Source organism: Caretta caretta, chromosome 8, assembly GCF_965140235.1.
Source record: "Caretta caretta isolate rCarCar2 chromosome 8, rCarCar1.hap1, whole genome shotgun sequence".
NCBI lineage: Eukaryota > Metazoa > Chordata > Testudines > Cheloniidae > Caretta > Caretta caretta.
This window is the reverse complement of record NC_134213.1, coordinates 1,182,046-1,200,736: the sequence shown is the minus strand read 5'-3', so window position 1 is coordinate 1,200,736 and position 18,691 is coordinate 1,182,046. Positions and strand designations below refer to the sequence as shown.

The following is an 18,691-nucleotide window of genomic DNA, read 5'->3' as shown; positions in this document are numbered from 1 at the left end:
GTGCAGCCGGGGCTGGGGAAGCAGTGCCTCCCCCCAGCGACAGGTCCCTGCACAGGGGCCGTGCTCCCCATCCCTCCCTGCCTGGCTGGGCTAGGACCCCGCAGGGTAGCCCCGTTCCCTGCTGGCTGCAGCTCCCCCAGGCCCGCAGGGAGCAGGGCTCGGTCCCCAAGGCCGCCCCGGGGCAGGAATGCGGCTGACCCGAGCCTGAGCAGGGGCGGGGCGGGGGCGGCCCATTGTTGGCGCGGTGTAACCCGAGCGCTGCGCTCCACACGCCCAGCGGCCCCTCCTGCGCTGCCGCCAGAGGCGGGGAGCCGGCGCCGGGAGCCGCAGAGCGCGGCCAGGGCGCCCGGGGGAAGGAACCAGCCCGGCTGCGCGCAAGGGGCTCCCGGCAGCTCCAGCCCAGACCCCCAGCGCGGCACCGCGGGAGAGGATCGGCCCCTTCCCGAGCCTCCGGGATGCGGAGGGATGGAGCCCGGCCCTAGAGCCCCGCAGCGGGGAGCCGGCGGCGGTGAGGGGTCGGGGAGCCGGGCGCTGGTGGCCGGGGGCGGTGGGGAGCCGGGGGCTGGTGGCTGGGGGCGGTGGGGAGCCGGGGGCTGGTGGCAGGGAGCGGTGGGGGGCCGGGGGCGGTGGGGAGCCGGGGGCTGATGGCAGGGAGCGGTGGGGGGCCGGAGGGGGGCCGGGGGCTGGTGGCAGGGAGCGGTGGGGGGCCGGGGGCTGGAGGGGGGCCGGGCGCTGGTGGCAGGGCGGGCGGGCACCCCGGGGCCGCTGGACTCGCCCGGGGGCAGCAGAAAAGGGAAACTTTCTTGTGCCGGTTGCTTGAGCTCCGCTCCGGGGGCCGGGAGCTGCGGAGCGGGGAGCTCCCCGGGAGCCCGGGCGGGGCCGGCGGACTTTGCCCGTGTCCTGCAGCAACGGGGTCTGTAAATCTGTGACCAGCCGCGCCGGGCGCTGGAAGCCTTTGTCAGGCAGATTAACCATTAAACTGGCCGGCCGCCCCGCGGCTCCCCCCATGGGCGCTGGAACCTGGGTGCGGGAGGGGGCGCTGCCCCCCCGGCGATTCCATCACATCTAGGGTCTGAGTTTGGTTCCCTGGCCCTCGGCGCCCCTGCTCCCCGGTCACCCCACCCAGACACGGGGAGCCCCCAGGCGCGCCCTGCCTGCCCGGCCAGGGGCAGTGGAAGCCGGGGGGCGGGCAGCCCTTGTTCCCGCAGTGGCCGGGGGGCTGGGGGCGAGTCCGGGCTGGCGCTGGCTGGAGGGAGCGGCCGGAGCTGAGCTGGTTCCCCCGCGCCCTGCCTGCGCCCAGCGCTGTGACGGGGCAGGGGATGGGGAGACAGTGGGGGGAGCGGTCACCAGTGCGATCTCGCAGCCCCGGTCCCATGCCCTGACTGGTGGTGGAGGGGACCCTGTCTCCTGGAAGCGCCTGGTTCTCCCAGCCTTGGCTGGAGCCAGCTCCGTGGGGTGACTCTTCCCCCCCCCACCCGCACCCTCCTTCCTGCTGGGATAACTCGGATTGTCCCAGGGTGTCCAGGACACCGAGGCAGCCCCCTGCCCTCCCACTGGCTCCTGGATCCCTGCTCCGCCCGCGCTGACCCTGTTCTGAAGTAGCTCTGGGAGAGCAGTGTCCGCCAGGCTGGCACACCCCTGCCTGGGGGCCAAATGCTGCCAGCCCCCTGCAGGAAGGGTGGAGGGGTCCTCTTGGGCCCACACCCTCCCTCCAGGCCCTTGCCCGCTCCGGATGAGCGGAATGGAAGGGGTTAACAGCTCAGCTCGTGGTGGGGAGTCTGCATTGCCCCCCTGCGGTGGGGGTTGAGGCTCTGGGGGTTCCCCGGGGGCTGGAACACTCGGGGCGCGAGCAGGTTGTGGCCGCGGCAGGGTAAGTGGCTCTCTCTGGCCCTGTGTTTTCAGGCTGTGAGGGCTCAAGGCTGAGCCAGGAAAGGAAGGGCAGGAAGATGCAGCCACTGCCCTGTGCCCTGCTGAGCCTCCTGGCAGTGGTGACAACAGGGGCTCAAGCAGCTGCTTCCCCAGGAAGGACAATGGAGCCAGGTATGAAAGGCCAGAGAGGGGCCTGGCGCAGGCAGGACAGAGCCCGGGGGTGAGGGGAGCTGGGAGGAAGGACCAGGGGTAGCCTGGGATCCCGCAGAGCTGCCGGGAGCAGGGGGAAATAGCTGGAGTCCCAGCCTAGTTCTTAGCACTCGGGCCTGGGGCCGTGCGGGTAGGTGTGCATGGCACACAGGCGTGTGCAAGAACGGGGCGGTGGCACGGAGTGTGTGCCCAGCACGGGGAGGCGCTGTTCAGAGGCGGGTACCACGACGAGTATCGAGTGCAGCTCCAGTGGCCGCAGGCTCCAGGCCGGCTCTTGTTGCACGAGGCCCGGTGCAGACAGATGGTGCAGTTCAGCGCTACGGGGGTCGCACTGTGCTCCAGCCAGGCGTGGGGCACAGCTGGGCAGCTTTGCTGAGGTTTTTCTGTCTTTCTCCTGGCGCTCGGCTGAGTAGCCCACGTAGGATGCCGGGGACTTCCGAGCAGCTTGATTGGTGCTTGGTTCCTGGGTCCCTTGGTGGTGCTTGGGAGGTGCCCAGTGAGACCCTCACAGGATGGAGGGTTAGTTAGTATTGTGGTAACAGCCAGAGACCTCAGCTCAGGGGGCACCGACTTGGCTTTTCAAAGCCCTCAGCTAATGGAGCGTTTGGCCCTGGCCCTTCCCCAGGGGCCCAGAGTCTGGCTCCTCGAGGCTGGGCCAAGAGGAGCCCTTTCGGCTCAGACCTGGCAGCTGGCTTTGGAGCGGTTATTTGTCTTGCGGGCTGTGGGCGGGTTCAGGCTCCTGATAACTCTGCTCTCAGGCTGTGCTCTGGTGTCAGCCACTGAGCCCCAAGCCAGCAGCTGATGGAGAAACTGCTTGAACGATAAAACCTCCCTCCCACCCCATCTCCTGGGTCTGCCCGAGCAAGGCCCTGGCCCTGGCCCTGGCCCTGCAGTGGAGTGAGCCAGGCCGGCAGCTGGAGACACTCGTTATGGATTCTCTGGCTTTGTTCAGGACGTGTCCTGGTTAAAGTGTGGTTCTGGGGGACTTGGGGTCAGCTCTTATTGGCTCTGACTCCAGATCAAACCTGCTCCATTTACACACAAAGCAGCCAGCCCCGCAGACCCTTGACATCTGGCCCCTTCTTCCCTCTCCCCATCTGCAGCCCTAAGGGTTCTCAGTCACCACGCCTGGGGCAGAATGGACTCACTCCCCTCACTCTGCAGGGCTAGCAGGAGCCGGGAGCTGGTCGGGGTGGGAGGGAATCCCCCTCGCCCCCCTCTGGCGTGCCGTGAGGGGGCAGGCAGCCAAACAGAGCAGCGCCTGGCCGGGGATGGGCAGGGCCCTTCGGAGGGGATAGGTGGTGTCCGGTCTGGAGATCAGCTGTGAGAACTCCGGCAAGGTCAGGGCCAGTCAGGGGCAGCAAGAGAGGGGCTGGGTGGGGCCATGGTGCAGCGAGCTGTGGGGTGGGGGAGTGCCCGCCCGCCAGGTTCCCATGGCCCTGCTTTGTGGGGGTGTCACCAGAGCAATTACGGTTCAAATCCAGGTTAGACAAACAGGCCGGGGGAAGTGCTGGAGGCAGCTAAGTGTGAAAACCCGTCACTCCCGCTGGCCATTCCCAGCTGGGAGCCCTCCCGCCCCAGCCCAGGCAGCACTGGGGAGGGGGCGGGAGGGGCTAAATGCTGCTCCCCTGTGCTGGCTGCTGCACCAGTGCTCTCCTCAGCCCTGCCAAGGGGGCCGGGGCTGGGCCCAGGCAGAGCATGGGAAGGGGAAGAAAATGGGCCCCGCTGGAGGTCAGACGGGAAGAGGGGCTGGCGGGGGAGGAGCCGCAGTCCCTGGCTGCCTGAGGGGTCCATTTGGGAGCCTGTCAAGCAGCCACTGAGGGATGTCTCTGTCTGGGTGCCCTGGAGGCCGGGAGGGGGCACGTGCAGAGCTCCCTTCTCGGCAGGGCCGGTGCGGAGAGCTGGGCTGGGGGTTCGGCTGAACGCGAGGAAGCTCTGCAGCAGGAGATTGGGGGTGCTGTCAGTGGGAGAAGGCTGCGGGCAGGGGGTGATGGCACCCTCCCTGAGTGGGGATCCTGGGCCCTTGGCCCCCAGTGTTAATGCTGGGCATGCCCCATGCCAAGGGCCTCTGGAAAGGGGAGCCAATGCCACGGGCAGCCTGGCTCTAGGATCCAGAAAACCAGCCCCCAACACCTACCCTGTGCTGGCCACACAGGGGCCCAGGCCCTGGCCTTGGAGCGGTGCGGAGAGGAGGGAGCGGGCCCTGTGGCCTGGGCTCGTCAGCTGGCTGTGTGTGGGGCCCGGGGACAGCAGTAAGTCCATGCCAACCAGTGGCTGCTGATTAAAGCCTCTTATCTCTGGGCTGTCTGCCCAGGGCAGGGTCCATGCTCCTGCCTGTGGCTCCTCACGTGCTTAGAAATGCCACCGCAGGACACGCTGCCCCCATCTGCCCTGGCTTGTCCATTGCAGAGGGTGGAAGGAGCAGCTGCTTGGGGCCTGCCTGGGGCAGAGGTCCCACTTGGCTGCCCCGGCCCATGGCTGGCCTCTCCGCAGGGTGTCAGTGTGGTGGGGAGCTGGGGGAGCCCCCGCAGCCAACAGAGCTGCTGAGCTTGTCTGTGGAGGGATGAGCTGCCTGCGGGCCCTGGCGCTCAGCTGTGTCCCCTCTGTGCTGGGCAGCGCTGTTTGAGAGCCGCCTGCTGGAGACGGAGGAGGAGCACCTCCTGCTGGACCCCGGCCACGTGCTGAAGCTTCACTGCGATGCCAACCACAGCCTGGACGTCGCCTGGTACAAGGAGGCCAAGCAGCTCTTCCCAGGCGGGCGCGTCCGCATCTGGCAGCGCACGCTGGAGATTGCCGAGGTCGCCTACGAGGACTCAGGGCTCTATGTGTGCCGGGCGCAGGACACTGGCCAGAGTCTGCACAACTTCACCATCTCCGTTGTGGGTGAGAGCCCCGGGCAGGTGGGCCCATCCTGCCCCACTCCCCGCAGCACCCCCTGCTGGGAGAGCCCAGGATCAGCCTACCTGGGAACGCTCCCCCCCACCCGCACTCCCCAAGCCAGCCAGTGCTCCTGCCCCGCTCCTGCTTGGTCTGGAGTAGCTGGGTACACTCTCCAAAGCCAGTGCCCTGTCCCACCCCAAAGAACTGGGGCTGGAGTAGCCAGGAGCTCCCCGGCAGCAGGAATATGACCCCTCTCGTAACACTTTCCTTCAGACTCGCTGGCCTCAGGTGATGATGACGAAGACAGCAACGGGGACAGGTCCCTCGGTGATTCAAACGAGGAGCCCACTTACCGCAGAGGTCAGTCCCGGGGCTAGCTGCCTGCATGGCAGGGGCTGTCCTGAGCCCCCAGCTCTGCTGGAGCAAGAGACGAGGGAAAAGGAGTTTGGTGTTGGGTTATTCAAGCTGCCAGGAGTGCAGGGCACCCTGCCCGTACGCCTCTTTCTCTGCAGGAACATTGCTGTGCCCCTCCCATCAGCCCCCATGTGCTTGGCAGCCTCTGTGTGTCACCCACGGCAGGCGGCTGAACGGGGCCATGTCCTGGCCTGTGCTCAGCTGCACAGGGTTCCCGGGTTAAGCTCTGTGCCTGAGGCAGAGGGCAGTGCTGGGGGAGTGCTGCTGCGTCTGCCGGGTGGCTTTGCAGGCCTCTTCCTTGCTGTCCCAGTGTACGATACATGGGAGCTTTGGAGGAGCTGGAGCACGGCCTCGCCGCAGGATGGGCTGGGTCCCTGGGCACAGCACCGTGCACTCTCCAAGCCCTGGTGCTTGGCACTGGGAACGTCTCCCGACCCCGGGGCTAATGGCCGTCAATCGTGCGATGTCTTCCTCAGCCCCGTATTGGACGCAGCCTCACCGGATGGATAAGAAGCTGTATGCTGTCCCTGCGGGAAACACCGTCAAGTTCCGCTGCCCGGCGTCGGGGAGTCCCAGCCCCAGCATCCGCTGGCTAAAGAACGGGCGGGAGTTCCGGGGGGAGCACCGCATCGGCGGGATTCGGGTAAGCGTGATCCCAGGGAGCCGATCGGAGCTGTCACCTCTCCTCCCTTGGGCTCTCCCCCGGTCCCCTGGAGGCCTCTGGCTGAGATCAGAGCTTCCTGTAACCAGGCGCTGCCTCTGAGCCGAGCCCTCCGGGATAAGGGGAAGGCTTCTGCCTGCCGGCTCCATGGGGGGCTCTGCTGGGCACCGGGTGCCGTCTGCCTCCCCTCACCTGGTGCTTGTGTCCCCATCTCTCTGCAGCTCCGGCCCCAGCACTGGAGCTTGGTCATGGAGAGCGTGGTGCCTTCCGACCGGGGGAACTACACCTGCCTGGTGGAGAACCAGGCTGGCAGCATCCGGTACAGCTACTTGCTGGACGTGTTAGGTGAGGCCTTTCCCTGTGCCAGGGCAGCCCTGGCTCACAGCAGTAGGAGGGGACACTGACTCTAGGACTTCCCCATTCAAGTGCTGCCTGGCGCAGACTAACGGGGGCTGTACTAACGAGGGAACACGAACGAGGGGTCTGTGTCCCTGTCAGGGGCCGTCCCCATGCAGCCTGGGAGCAGACCAGACGCCTGGGTGCAGGGTCACTGATCCCAAAGCTTCACAGCGCGTTGGGGATCATCTGGGTCCTGGCATCAAATGAAAGCAACTAACCCCCAGCCAGGACCTGCCTCCCGCCCCTCTCTGGCCCTCCTCTTCTGGCTGCTGCGGGCCTGGAGGAATTCCCGGCCGGGCGGTGGTGCTGGGCTGGCAAGGTGTCTGCGGCAGCCATGGGTAATGGTAGAGGAGAGTCAGCCGCCAGGGCGAGGAGGGAGGTGGACAGACAGGCAAGAGACATGCTCTGACCTGAGTGAGCAGCTGGGTGCTGCAGCGGGGGAGGGAGGGGGCTCCCGTCTGACCCCTGGGGAAGAGGTACAGAGGGGCTGTGACCGCCCCAGGGCACGGAGGGAGTTGGTGACACAAACCAGGTGCCCTGCCTGCTAGTGCCCTGCTCTGCCCACTTGGCCGGGGCCCCCTGCGACGGCTGGCGCATGGCGCGTGCAGGGTGGAGTCGGCCCTGCTGCAGGCTGTCCAGCTGGGCGATGCTGCTCTCTTCTTCCCTCCCGGCAGAGAGGTCCCCGCACAGGCCCATCCTGCAGGCCGGGCTGCCTGCCAACACCACGGCGGTGGTGGGCAGCGACGTGGAGTTCTTCTGCAAGGTGTACAGCGACGCCCAGCCCCACATCCAGTGGCTCAGACACATCGAGGTGAACGGCAGCAGCTTCGGCCCCGACGGGGTGCCCTACGTCCAAGTGCTCAAGGTAACTGCCCGGGCCAGCCCCTCCTGGTGCAGGGCGCTGGCTCTCTGGGGTGCACGTGGCCCCCAGGGCCCCGGTGGGACTCGAGGCAGCCTGGGGGCGGGGAGCAGTGGGAGGAGTCCCAGACCTAGGGGCAGCAGGGTATCCTCTAGGGGCTCAGGCCAAGCAGGAATGGCCGGGCAGGCTCAGCCTGGGTCCATGGAGCTCAGCGCCCCACCGCCATGGGAAAGAATCAGCTGCCCGCTGGGGCCCCTTTGCCCTGCAGCCCAGCTTGAGGAGGAGGCCAGGGCCCGTGTGTGGGGTTGGGCCCTGATGCTGCGGCTCTGACCCCCGCAGACAGCCGACATTAACAGCTCGGAGGTGGAGGTGCTGTACCTGCACAATGTCTCCAGGGAGGATGCTGGGGAATACACCTGCCTGGCCGGGAACTCCATCGGCCTGTCCTACCAGTCAGCCTGGCTCACCGTGCTGCCAGGTAAGGCTGGGGGGCTGGGAGAGCTCCGGCCATGGCAGGGTCCCCACCTGCCGAGACCCCGGGTGTGCGGGGCGGAGCAGGGCCCAGGCTCACTGGCTTCGCTCTCCAGCAGAGGAGCTGGGGCGGGAGGTGGAGGCCCCCGAGACCAAGTACACCGACATCGTCATCTACACATCGGGCTCCCTGGCTGTGGCCATGGCTGCCGTCATCGTGGTGCTGTGCCGCATGCAGACCCAGCCCAGCAAACAGCCCCTGGAGCCCATGGCCGTTCACAAGCTCTCCAAATTCCCGCTCATCAGACAGGTACGTCCGGGGCACGGGGGGCCTGCGAGCCCCCAGCAGATCTTGGACACTGTGCGTTGGGCACAGCCCTCTGCTGAGTCTGCAGGGCGAGGGCCCGGCCGCGGTGTGTGCATGCTACTGCCCTGCCCTGCGCCTGGCTGCAACCTCCCGCTGCGGCCGTGCCCTGCGCTGCACCTCTTCCCAACTCTCCCCGGCCCAGCCGAGCCCTGCAACCCCTTCCCCCTCTCCCCGGCCCAACCGAGCCCTGCAACCCCTTCCCCCTCTCCCCGGCCCAGCCGTGCCCCGCAACCCCTTCCCCCTCTCCCCGGCCCAGCCGTGCCCCGCAACCCCTTCCCCCTCTCCCCGGCCCAGCCGTGCCCCGCAACCCCTTCCCCCTCTCCCCGGCCCAGCCGAGCCCCGCAACCCCTTCCCCCTCTCCCCGGCCCAGCCGAGCCCCGCAACCCCTTCCCCCTCTCCCCGGCCCAGCCGAGCCCCGCAACCCCTTCCCCCTCTCCCCGGCCCAGCCGTGCCCCGCAACCCCTTCCCCCTCTCCCCGGCCCAGCCGTGCCCTGCAACCCCTTCCCCCTCTCCCCGGCCCAGCCGTGCCCTGCAACCCCTTCCCCCTCTCCCCGGCCCAGCCGAGCCCTGCAACCCCTTCCCCCTCTCCCCGGCCCAGCCGAGCCCTGCAACCCCTTCCCCCTCTCCCCGGCCCAGCCGAGCCCTGCAACCCCTTCCTCCCTCTCTCCTGCCCCTCCTCCAACCATGCCCTGCACTGCAGTCTCTTCTCCCCCAGCTCCGGGGCTGTGCCCTGCACTGCAAACAACCTCTCCCCCCAGCGCTCCCCGGCTTGGCCTGGTGGTGACAGCGGGTCTCTTGGGCTCTCCCTCAGTTCTCCTTGGACTCAAGCTGCTCAGGAAAGTCCAGCACGTCCCTGATGCGCGTCACCCGCCTCTCGTCCAGCTGCACCCCGATGCTGGCCGGGGTCCTGGAGCTTGACCTGCCGCTGGACTCCACGTGGGAGTTCCCCCGAGACAAGTAGGGCCCTGCGCTGCTCTCGGCAGGCCCCAGGGCCGTGCGAAGGCAGGCATGGTGACGGATCACCTAGCACTGCCCTGCTGCAGGGGGGCTGGGGCTGGGGCCCGGGCAGACAGACAGATCTGGGCCTGGGTTATCGTTTGCCTCAAAGAGCCATTCACAGAGCGAGGGCCCAGCGGAGCAGGGCAGGAGACCCGGGGCCTGCCCCAGCCTCTGCCACTGGCTCCCTGCATGACCCTGGGACATGGGCTCTGGGTCGCTTTACTGAGAGCTCGTTCCGGCTTCTCAGCCTCCTGCCACTGGCTCCCTGCATGGCCCTGGGACACAGGCAGGCTTTGAGGAGGGGAGGTGCAGCCCCCGGCCGGTCTGGATTTTCTCTGGTGTGCTCCGTGCACCGCACAGCTGTGCGTGGGGAGGGCCGGGGACGCTTCCTCCCCTCCCTCTCCCGCTCACGGGAGTCTCTGTCCGTTCCGCAGGCTGGTGCTGGGCAAGCCCCTGGGAGAAGGCTGCTTTGGCCAGGTGGTGCGAGCAGAGGCCTATGGGCTGGACAGAGCCGGGCCGGACAGAGCTCTCACTGTGGCTGTGAAGATGCTCAAAGGTAACGGGGCTGCGCGGGGCAGTGTCCCAGGGCTGAGCCCCGGGTACGCAGGTTCCCTGCCCTGCACAGTGACCTTCTCCCTCTCCCCCAGACAACGCCACAGACAAGGACCTGGCCGACCTGATCTCCGAGATGGAGATGATGAAACTGATGGACAAGCACAAAAACATCATCAACCTGCTGGGGGTCTGCACACAGGACGGTGAGGGGCTGCCACGCTTCGGGGGCGGGCAGGGGCTGCTGGGGGGGGGGTTGTTATATTCACGGAAGGGGGGTTCACTGCCATGCTTGGGGCGGGCAGGACTGCTGGGGGGTCGGGGGGGCTGCTGAACTCGAAGTGGGGGCGGAGCAGACTGAGCTTGAGGCGGATGGGGGGGTGCTGCCACCCTTTGGAGGGGGGTTGTGCCTTGCGGGGGGTGAGGGGTGCCCCAGCGACCCTAAGCCCCACCGGATGGTCCGGCTCCACAGGGCCACTGTACGTGCTGGTGGAATTTGCCTCCAAGGGGAACCTGCGGGAGTTCCTGCGTGCCCGGCGCCCCCCCACGCCTGACTACACCTTCGACGTCAGTACCATGCCCGAGGAGCAGCTCTCCTTCAAGGACTTGGTCTCCTGCGGCTACCAGGTGGCCCGTGGCATGGAGTATCTGGAGTCAAAGAGGGTAAGGCCCTGGCTCTGGGGGCGCCGGCTGGGAATGGGGGGGGCCTGGGCTCGGGGGCACCGGCTGGGAATGGGGGCGTCCCTGGCTCTGGGGGCGCCGGCTGGGATTGGGGGCGTCCCTGGCTCTGGGGATGCCGGCTGGGAATGGGGGCGGCTCTGGCTCCGGGGCGCTGGCTGGGAATGGGGGCGTCCCTGGCTCGGGGGCTCCGGCTGGGAATGGGGGCGGCCCTGGATCCAACTGGGAATGGGGGCTGCTCTGGCTCTGGGGGCGCCAGCTGGGAATGGGGGCGGCCCTGGCTCTGGGGGCGCCAGCTGGGAATGGGGGCGGCCCTGGCTCTGGGGGCGCCGGCTGGGAATGGGGGCGGCCCTGGCTCTGGGGGCGCCGGCTGGGAATGGGGGCGGCCCTGGCTCTGGGGGCGCCGGCTGGGAATGGGGGCGGCCCTGGCTCTGGGGGCGCCGGCTGGGAATGGGGGGGCCCTGGCTCCAGGGCGCTGGCTGGGAATGGGGGGGCCCTGGCTCCAGGGCGCTGGCTGGGAATGGGGGGGCCCTGGCTCCCGGCAGACTGAGCGGCATTCCTCCTGCAGGAAGGGACGGGGGTTGCCATCAGGGAAGTCCCAGCCAGCTGGCCCGCTCCAGCTTCTCTGCTGGGCCTTATGGGGGGCAAAGGGGGCTGTGTGCTGTCGAATGCAGGGAACCCAGGGGGTTGCCCATAGCCGGGGTCGTGGCACAAACCGCTCTCGGTGGAACAGCTCCCCACACGTCTCCCTGCTCTGGGCCACGGCGCTCGGGGGAGGCCACTGAAGAGTTAACACGCCCTGGCCCAGAGCGTCCCCCTCCCCCAGCCCATCACAGGAGCCTGGCTGGGACCCGGCTCTGCCAGGCAGCTACTGGGGGGCAGCAGGTGCTGGGCTCAGGCAGCGCCCGGGGGGGGGCGGGAGGCTCCTGGCCCCTGGAGCGGAGGTCGTGGGAGAGACGTATTTGGCCAGGCCCCCGCTGAGGGTGTCGGGCTGCAGCACGCGCCCCCCTCCGGTCCTGAGCTGCCCCCTCCCTGCAGTGCATCCACAGGGACCTGGCCGCCCGCAATGTGCTGGTCACCGAGGAGAACGTGCTGAAAATCGCGGACTTCGGCCTGGCCCGGGACGTCCACCACATCGACTACTATAAAAAGACCAGCAACGTGAGTGCGGCGGGGCGGGGCGGGGGTGCCGAGGGCCGGGAGGGGGGGGAGTAGGGCGGGACGGTGGGTGGGGAGGGGGCGTGCCAAGGGAGGGGGGTGTGGTGGGATGAGGGGAGGGGTGGGGGGTGCCGAGGGAGGGGGGTGGGGTGGGGTGAGGGGAGCGGCGGGGGTGCTGAGGGCCGGGAGGGGCACGGGGTGCCGAGGGAGGGGAGCGGGGTGGGACGAGGGGAGGGCCGGGGGTGCTGAGGGCCGGGAGGGTTGAGGGGAGGGGCGGGGGGTGCCGAGGGAGGGGTGGGACGAGGGGAGGGCCGGGAGGGTTGTGGGGAGGGGCAGGGGTGGGACGAGGGGAGGGGCGGGGGGTGCCGAGGGAGGGATGGGGGTGGGATGAGGGGAGGGGTGGGGCGAGGGGAGCGGCGGGGGTGCTGAGGGCCGGGAGGGGCGCGGGGTGCCGAGGGAGGGGTGGGGGTGGGACGAGGGGAGGGGCGCGGGGTGCCGAGGGAGGGGAGCGGGGTGGGACGAGGGGAGGGCCGGGGGTGCTGAGGGCCGGGAGGGTTGAGGGGAGGGGCGGGGGGTGCCGAGGGAGGGGTGGGACGAGGGGAGGGCCGGGGGTGGGACGAGGGGAGGGGCGGGGGGTGCCGAGGGAGGGGTGGGGGTGGGACGAGGGGAGGGGCGGGGGTGCTGAGGGCCGGGAGGGGCGCGGGGTGCCGAGGGAGGGGTGGGGGTGGGACGAGGGGAGGGGCGCGGGGTGCCGAGGGAGGGGAGCGGGGTGGGACGAGGGGAGGGCCGGGGGTGCTGAGGGCCGGGAGGGTTGAGGGGAGGGGCGGGGGGTGCTGAGGGAGGGGTGGGACGAGGGGAGGGCCGGGGGGTGCCGAGGGAGGGGTGGGGGTGGGATGAGGGGAGGGCCGGGAGGGTTGCGGGGAGAGGTCTCGCCTCACAGCAGCAGCCGTGGGCTGAGGGCTTTTCGTCTCCCTGCAGGGCCGGCTGCCCGTGAAGTGGATGGCACCCGAGGCCCTGTTCGACAGAGTGTACACGCACCAGAGCGACGTGTGAGTCCGGCTGCGCTGCCAGGGGCCGGGCCTGGCGTGAGGGGGCTGGGGGCCTCGGGCCCGCGGGCAGCCCCCGCCGGGGCTAGCTGGGACTGTGCACACAGCAAGGCGTCGAGTGTGCCCCTTTCTCTGAGTAACGGAGGCCAGATGGGCACCCCCAGCCCGCGGCCCTGTGACTGGCGCATGTTCCAGTGACAGTGCCCTGCCCACGGTGCCTGTCCGAGCCCCACGCTGGGCCTGACGCTTGCCCTGTTCCTAGGTGGTCCTTTGGGGTTCTGATGTGGGAGATCTTCACGCTGGGGGGCTCCCCGTACCCTGGGATCCCGGTGGAAGAACTCTTCAAGCTGCTGAAGGAAGGGCACCGTATGGACAAGCCCTCCAACTGCACCCACGAGCTGTGAGTACCCGCGCTGCCCGCTGGCATGGGGGGGAGCGGGTTCCTCTGGCTGACGGCTCTCTGCTCTGCCCTGCCTTGCCAGGTACATGCTGATGAGGGAGTGCTGGCATGCTGTCCCCTCCCAGCGCCCCACCTTCAAGCAGCTGGTGGAGGGGCTGGACAAGATCCTGGCAGCTGTCTCGGAGGAGGTAGGTTTGCAGAGCAGGCAGGCGCTGTGTGCGTGGCACAGGAAGGCGGCCAGCGAGTTCCTGGCTTGTCTCTGGGGGGCACGCTCCCTGCGATGCTGACGGCTCTTCCCTCCCACAGTACCTGGACCTGTCCATGCCCTTCGAGCAGTACTCGCCCTCCTGCGAGGACACCACCAGCACCTGCTCCTCCGACGACTCCGTCTTCACCCACGACCCCCTGCCCATCACTCCCCGCCTCTTCTCCTACCGCAGCGTGAGGACGTGAGGGGCCGCCAGGCACTGGCGTGGCTGCCCAGGGCACCTTGGCTCTGGGGGTTGGACAGCCTGGCAGTGGGGCTGGGAATGATGAGGCAGTTCTTCTGGCACTTCCCCTCCTCCCCTGGAGAGAGCTGAGCAGCTGGAGTCTCTGAGCCACGGGCGCCCCCGCCCCCTCCATCCCAGCCCCTAGACTTGCTCCTTGTGAGGGGTTGGCCTCGGCTGGCCTGGGGACTTCCATGGGCCCCCCAGCCTCCAGCTGGTGTCTGCCCTCCAGGCCGTCAGGGCACCCTGGGCCTTCGCACGCTGCCCAGCCCCCAAATGTGTTAGCTGGGCCCCGAACCCAACGCCGCCTCCTGCAGGGTAGAGTGAACTCACGTCCGCCCCTGGGCAAGGGGGGCAGCCCGGGGCGTGGGCGTGGTGCCCAGCAGGGCTGCCTGGGGCCACCCACAGGCCTCGCCCAGGAAACTCTGCTTGTTTTGTTTGATGTCATTTTTAACCATATTTTTGTGATACTGTGCCGGTGGGAGCCAGGTGTGCGTGCACACGTGCACACACGCACTGGGAGTGCCCTGCCCAGGGCCCAGCCAGCCGCCCCCCACAGCCCACCCAGCCCTGTACATAGCTAGAGAGAGGAATATTTATGTACATAGCGTCTCTAATGCACATGAAAGATCGCCTGGATAAATTATTTTTGGAATAGAGCCTCTTGCTGGAGGTTTCTTGGCTGCCTCTGGGGAGGGGTGGGGGCTGCTGCTCCATGCACCGAGCCCGGGTGTCGGGCCCAGCCTGGACCCTTCCCATGGTGACCTGGGGCTTGGACACGTCTCCCAGAGCCCCCTCCTTCCTCGCCCTGCGCTGCTTCCGCAGTGTTGCGGGCGTTTCTGCCAGGCCCTCAGCCCGGGCTTCCGGCTGCAGACACAGCTTCCGTGTCCAGCCGGCATCCTCCGCCCCGGGCAGGCCTGGAGCCTCGCCCCTGCCGGGTCTCCCCCTTGGCCATGGAGCCCCCTCCGCCTCACCCTCGCTGCAGGGTTTTGCCTCTGCCTGTGGGACCGCCCAAGCAAGCGACGGGCTCCTTTGGGCTGGGCACCATCTCTGGGGTCAGGGACTCGTCCTGGCTCGTTGGCCCCGGGCCTGCTCTCGTCCTCGGTTTGTCTGAAAGCGGGCTCAGCCGGAGGTGCGTGGGGGCACTGCTGCCTGGGGCCGGGCGGCGCCTTGCTCAGTGGGGTGGGGGAGGCACGCCCCTCCCCCCCCAGGACACCACTGGAACCTGCGGCAGGGAGGGACGGAAACCTTCTCCCTCAGCGGCTGCATCGTGTCCCTGGGGGCCGGGGCACAGATCCTGGCAGGCAGGAGTGTAGGGCGCAGGCAGGGCTGCGATGGGAACGGGAGGCCAAAGGCTCCCTGGTCAGAGGTGGCCAGTTCTGCCCCTTGGGGAGCCTGGCTGCTGGGAACCCCTCTGGCTCCGTGCACCCTGGCGACTCCAGGGCAGAGCGACGCTGGGCGCTGCCAGCTCCCCCGATGCCAGAACTGCCTGGGGTGGACGGCTGCAGCTGGCTGGCTGAGAGGTGCATGCTCCCGCAGTGGGGCAGAGCGCCCTGCCCTGAGACAGGGGCTAGCCGAGCCCTGGGGGTGCAACGCTGCCCCGAACGCTGCTGGGCCTCCTGTGGGCCGCTCTGCTTAAATACCAGGCAAGCGCAGCAGAGGGGGCAGGGCTGGGGCTGGGCCAGTCGCTGCCCCCGGGAGTGCTCCTGGCCTACAGGACGGGAGGGAAGGAGCTCCAGCCGGTGGGGTGCCCTCCTGCCCAGCATGCTGCCCTCTCCGCACGTGGCCAGCCCTGAAGAGCTGCCAGGCCCGAATCGCTGCAGCGCCCAGAGTCAATGGCCGCCATGGGCCGGGAGCCCCTGTGCTGCCTCGAGGGGTGGCTGCCGGGAGCCCTGGGCTGGGCGCGCGCTGTCTGTACGGGCTCTGGGTGCCCCGGGGCACGGCAGGAGGTGGGGGTGGCCTGGGGCCCGCTCGTGCACAAGGAGCAGCTGCATCTGTTCTGCCTTAGCCGCTGTTGCGTTAAGCCACCGTGAGCTCCACAGCCCGCGTCCCCCTGACCCCGACCCAGCAGCTGCCAGCTTGCTCCCAGGCTGGGGAGAACGTCCCGGCTCCGCACCAGCAGCCTGGAGTGTCTCTGCACCTCCCCCCCGGCCCGCCCTCTCTGAGTGGCCTTCCTGTACCCCCCCCAGCACCCCGCGGGGGAGGGGAGGGGGCAGCTCCGGCGCTGGGGGTGAATTCCAGCTTCGGCCTGTGTCACGCTGGCTCCTTCCCCCCAAGCTCAGCCCAGAGCCCGGGCACCTGGCAGCAGGAGGGGCTGCAGCTGTCCCTTGCCCCGAGCCCTGCTGCGCTCGGGGTTTAGGTTTCACCGGGGTCTCCAAGGACTTGCCTCTCCTCCGCTCCGGCTGGATTGGGTTTCGCTGGGCCGTTAGCCTCAGGATCCTCTTTCGTCCTCCCACCCCCAGCTGCGGCTGCAGCCTGCCCTTTCCCTCCAGCTGAGGGAGGCAGGGTGGGGACGCCCCCCCCCAGACAGGCTAGAGGATGGGGGTTGGCTTTGGGCAAGCGGTGCTGCCAGCCTGGGCTAGTACTGCCCGCTCGGCCAGCTCAGCCCTGCAGGCCGCTGGCCTGTTCATAGGCAGCTGTAACTAATTCCCCAGGGGCCCTGCTAGAAGCAGCCTGGAGCAGGCCTGGGCTGCCCCGCTGCTGGGGGGAGCAGAGCCTGCTGCTTCAGCCACTTGATTCCAGCTTTTTGTGCATCACAGGGCTTTGATCAGCCCCCTACCCCCCAATACAGTGACTGGAAATCACAGAGCCCCAGGCTGCCTGGGGCTGAGCCGCATAGCACAGAGCAGCCTAGCCCTGCCCCTCATTCCCATGACCCCAGCTGGGGGGCTTGCTCTAAACAACCAGCTCCAGGCCTGCCCCCTGCAGATGATGCCAGTGCAGGTGAGAGTTCAAGGCAGAGGGATGGGGGACCCCATGTCCTCATGGCCAGCTGCCCTGGGGTCATAGGGACAGGCGCTGGGGGGGGGGGGGTGAAGGACATGGGAGGCCCCTTGTTGCAGCTGAGGGGCTGGGGAGTGCCCAGGCGGGTGTGAAGTGGGGCAGCCCCACGCCTCGCGAGATGCTTGCCCAGCACTAAGGGAAGTGGCGCTAATTCTGCTCTCTCGTGGGGCTGGGGCAGAGGGGTGCTTGGCACAGGCAGCCCTGGGCAAGCTCTTGGTGCAGTGCTGCTAACCCAGCATCTCCTCTGTGGTCCAGGGGCTGCTCAGCTCTTAGCTCAATTCTCTTAACTCGCCCGTCGCCGCCTCGTCACACCCCCAGCTTGGGCAGGATGCTGGCACCCGGGTGTCCCCGAGAGCAGAGCCTGGTGCACTAAGCTGCAGGTGGGCCCCGGGGGGGGCGTGTCCTGGGGCTGCATGTCACCAACGGCTCCTCAAACACACCTCACCGCTTCCAGGATTGGCCACCTGCGCTGTGATTGGTCACCCGTGTGGCATGGCATCCCTATTGCTCCCTGGCGGGGGCATCCGCAGCCAGCCTGCCCGTGCTCCAGCCCTTTGTCCCCAAGGGTTTGCAAAGGAAGCCTCTCCTCCGCCTGCCCTGCCAGGGACCTTGGGCTTCACACATGTCCACTGCTGGTGGCTGCCCAGATACAATCACTTCTGTGTGTGCTGCAGGGCACAGCGGGCTGGGTGGTGGCAGTGAGCTGGACCGGGCGCAGGTGGTTGGCACTGGGCCGGGTGCAGGTGGTTGGCGGCGGGTCAGGTGTGGGAGGTTCGGGCTGGGCATGGGCGGTTGGGGCCGGGCGCGGGAAGTTGGGGCAGGGCCAAGCCGGGCATGGGTGATTGGCAGGTGGGCCGGGCCAGGGGCTGGTAACTCTCTAGTCCCAGCAAAGACTGGCTCCTTTTGTGTACAGGCTGCACCGGGGGAGAAAGGGCTCCCAGCAGTGGCAGGAACCCTGTCCTCTCCCTGCCCCCCAGGAGTGTAGATTGGAGGGGGCAGGGCAGGCATTTCTCCCCCAAACTCCTCGGGCAGGCATGGAAGTTGCCCCCCAAATCCAGATGTCAAACTGCACCAGTGCCTCTGGACACTGACCTGCTAGAGGCTGGCGGGACTCGTCTAGGCCAGCACCTCCGCCCCACTGGGGAAGGCGCCCTCCCTGCCCTCCCCCACTCACAATCCCTGCTCCTGGCCCCCTCCCCAGCCCACGGCAAGAGGCAGACAGACCACCAGCAGGTGTGAAACCTGCCCTGGCCCAGCGTGGAGAAGAAACCCAGCTGTCCGCTAATGTGGCAGAACCGATGCATTCGTCACAGCCCGTGAATAAGGGCATTGAGCCAGGCCCAGGGCCCGCTGCCCCGGCAGCCAGCAGGGCCTTTCTTGTCCCACCCTGAGCAGCTCCCACCCTCCGCGGCTCGGCGAGTGGGAGGGGTGTTTAGCTGGGAATGGCTGGGGGGATGCAGCATCTGGGCAGCGTTGGCCCCCTGCACCGCCAGCGCCCGCCTGCGCCTTTGGCTAGCCAGCTCAGTCCGCTTCCTTCCGCAGCAGCCCCCAAGGCCTGCTGCGTGCTCAGCCGCCCCACAGTGCTGGCCTGTCCCTGCCGCCAGGGAGCTGCGGCTTGAGGGAAGGGGACGGATGTGGTTTCCCAGTCACTCGCTCTTCAGTCCCTGGGTCCTGGCCTACCAAGGGCCCTGGCAAACGGACCTGGGGCCAGTTGCCAACGCAGGCAGGAGGAGGTGAATTAATGAATGTTTAACACTAGCGCTGGGCCAGGTGGAGGGAGACAAGGGGGAGACTGTGTGCAAGGAGCTCGCAGGCCCCACAGCAAATGCGCTGCTCACGTTCCCGCTCCCCATGCAGGCTGCAGGGTATGGGCAGCAAACAGGTGCGTCTCCTCCCCGCGTGGCAGCTGGCCCTGGCCAGAGGCTGGTGTGCCAGGGAACAAGGCCTGGCTGCTCCCAGGCAGGCCCACACGTGCTGGTTTGTGTTAAGTGTTCCCCGCTTTGTTCCCACCCATTTAGCTGAACCCCCTTAGCGCTGTGTGAGCGCAAGCGGGCAACTGGTGGCAAGCCAGGCCCAAGCGGCTGCTCTGGAAGCGGAGGGCTGAGCTAAGAAGAGGGGCCGAGCGGAGTCTGCCTATCTGAACCCCTCCTATTAGTGTCTGGTGCGTGCATGAGCTGGTGGGCCCCTCCCCAGCACGCTGGCTGTCAGCACACACAGCGAGCCGAACGCCACCTTTC

The 18,691-nt window shown here is 68.4% G+C and overlaps 1 protein-coding gene across 2 annotated transcripts; it reads left to right on the top strand.

The window, feature by feature from the left end:
* Nucleotides 1-282: 282 nt before the first annotated feature.
* Nucleotides 283-14,110, top strand: FGFR4 (fibroblast growth factor receptor 4). Of its 2 annotated transcripts, none has more exons than XM_048860890.2 (18): nucleotides 283-508; nucleotides 1,903-2,040; nucleotides 4,696-4,962; nucleotides 5,233-5,319; nucleotides 5,850-6,016; nucleotides 6,256-6,379; nucleotides 7,108-7,298; nucleotides 7,632-7,770; nucleotides 7,883-8,073; nucleotides 8,942-9,087; nucleotides 9,564-9,685; nucleotides 9,777-9,887; nucleotides 10,154-10,344; nucleotides 11,398-11,520; nucleotides 12,496-12,566; nucleotides 12,826-12,963; nucleotides 13,046-13,151; nucleotides 13,270-14,110. In XM_048860890.2, exons 1-18 carry the CDS (start codon nucleotides 466-468, stop codon nucleotides 13,414-13,416), a joined length of 2,502 nt encoding a protein of 833 aa, XP_048716847.1. In that variant the 5' UTR covers nucleotides 283-465; the 3' UTR covers nucleotides 13,417-14,110. The 2 variants fall into 2 exon arrangements, with proteins under 2 accessions (XP_048716847.1, XP_048716846.1); XM_048860889.2 differs by having other exon boundaries at nucleotides 284-508; nucleotides 7,880-8,073.
* The last annotated feature ends 4,581 nt before the right edge of the window (nucleotides 14,111-18,691 follow it).

What these genes read in the sequence shown, in the direction of transcription:
- FGFR4 (XM_048860889.2), top strand. Translation starts at nt 466, where the DNA reads ATGGAGCCCGGCCCTAGAGCCCCGCAGCGGGGAGCCGGCGGCG. An exon ending in ACCGCATCGGCGGGATTCGG is followed by an intron (nt 6,017 to 6,255) that starts GTAAGCGTGATC and finishes ATCTCTCTGCAG; the next exon opens with CTCCGGCCCCAGCACTGGAG. An exon ending in CTGGCTCACCGTGCTGCCAG is followed by an intron (nt 7,771 to 7,879) that starts GTAAGGCTGGGG and finishes TTCGCTCTCCAG; the next exon opens with CAGAGGAGCTGGGGCGGGAG.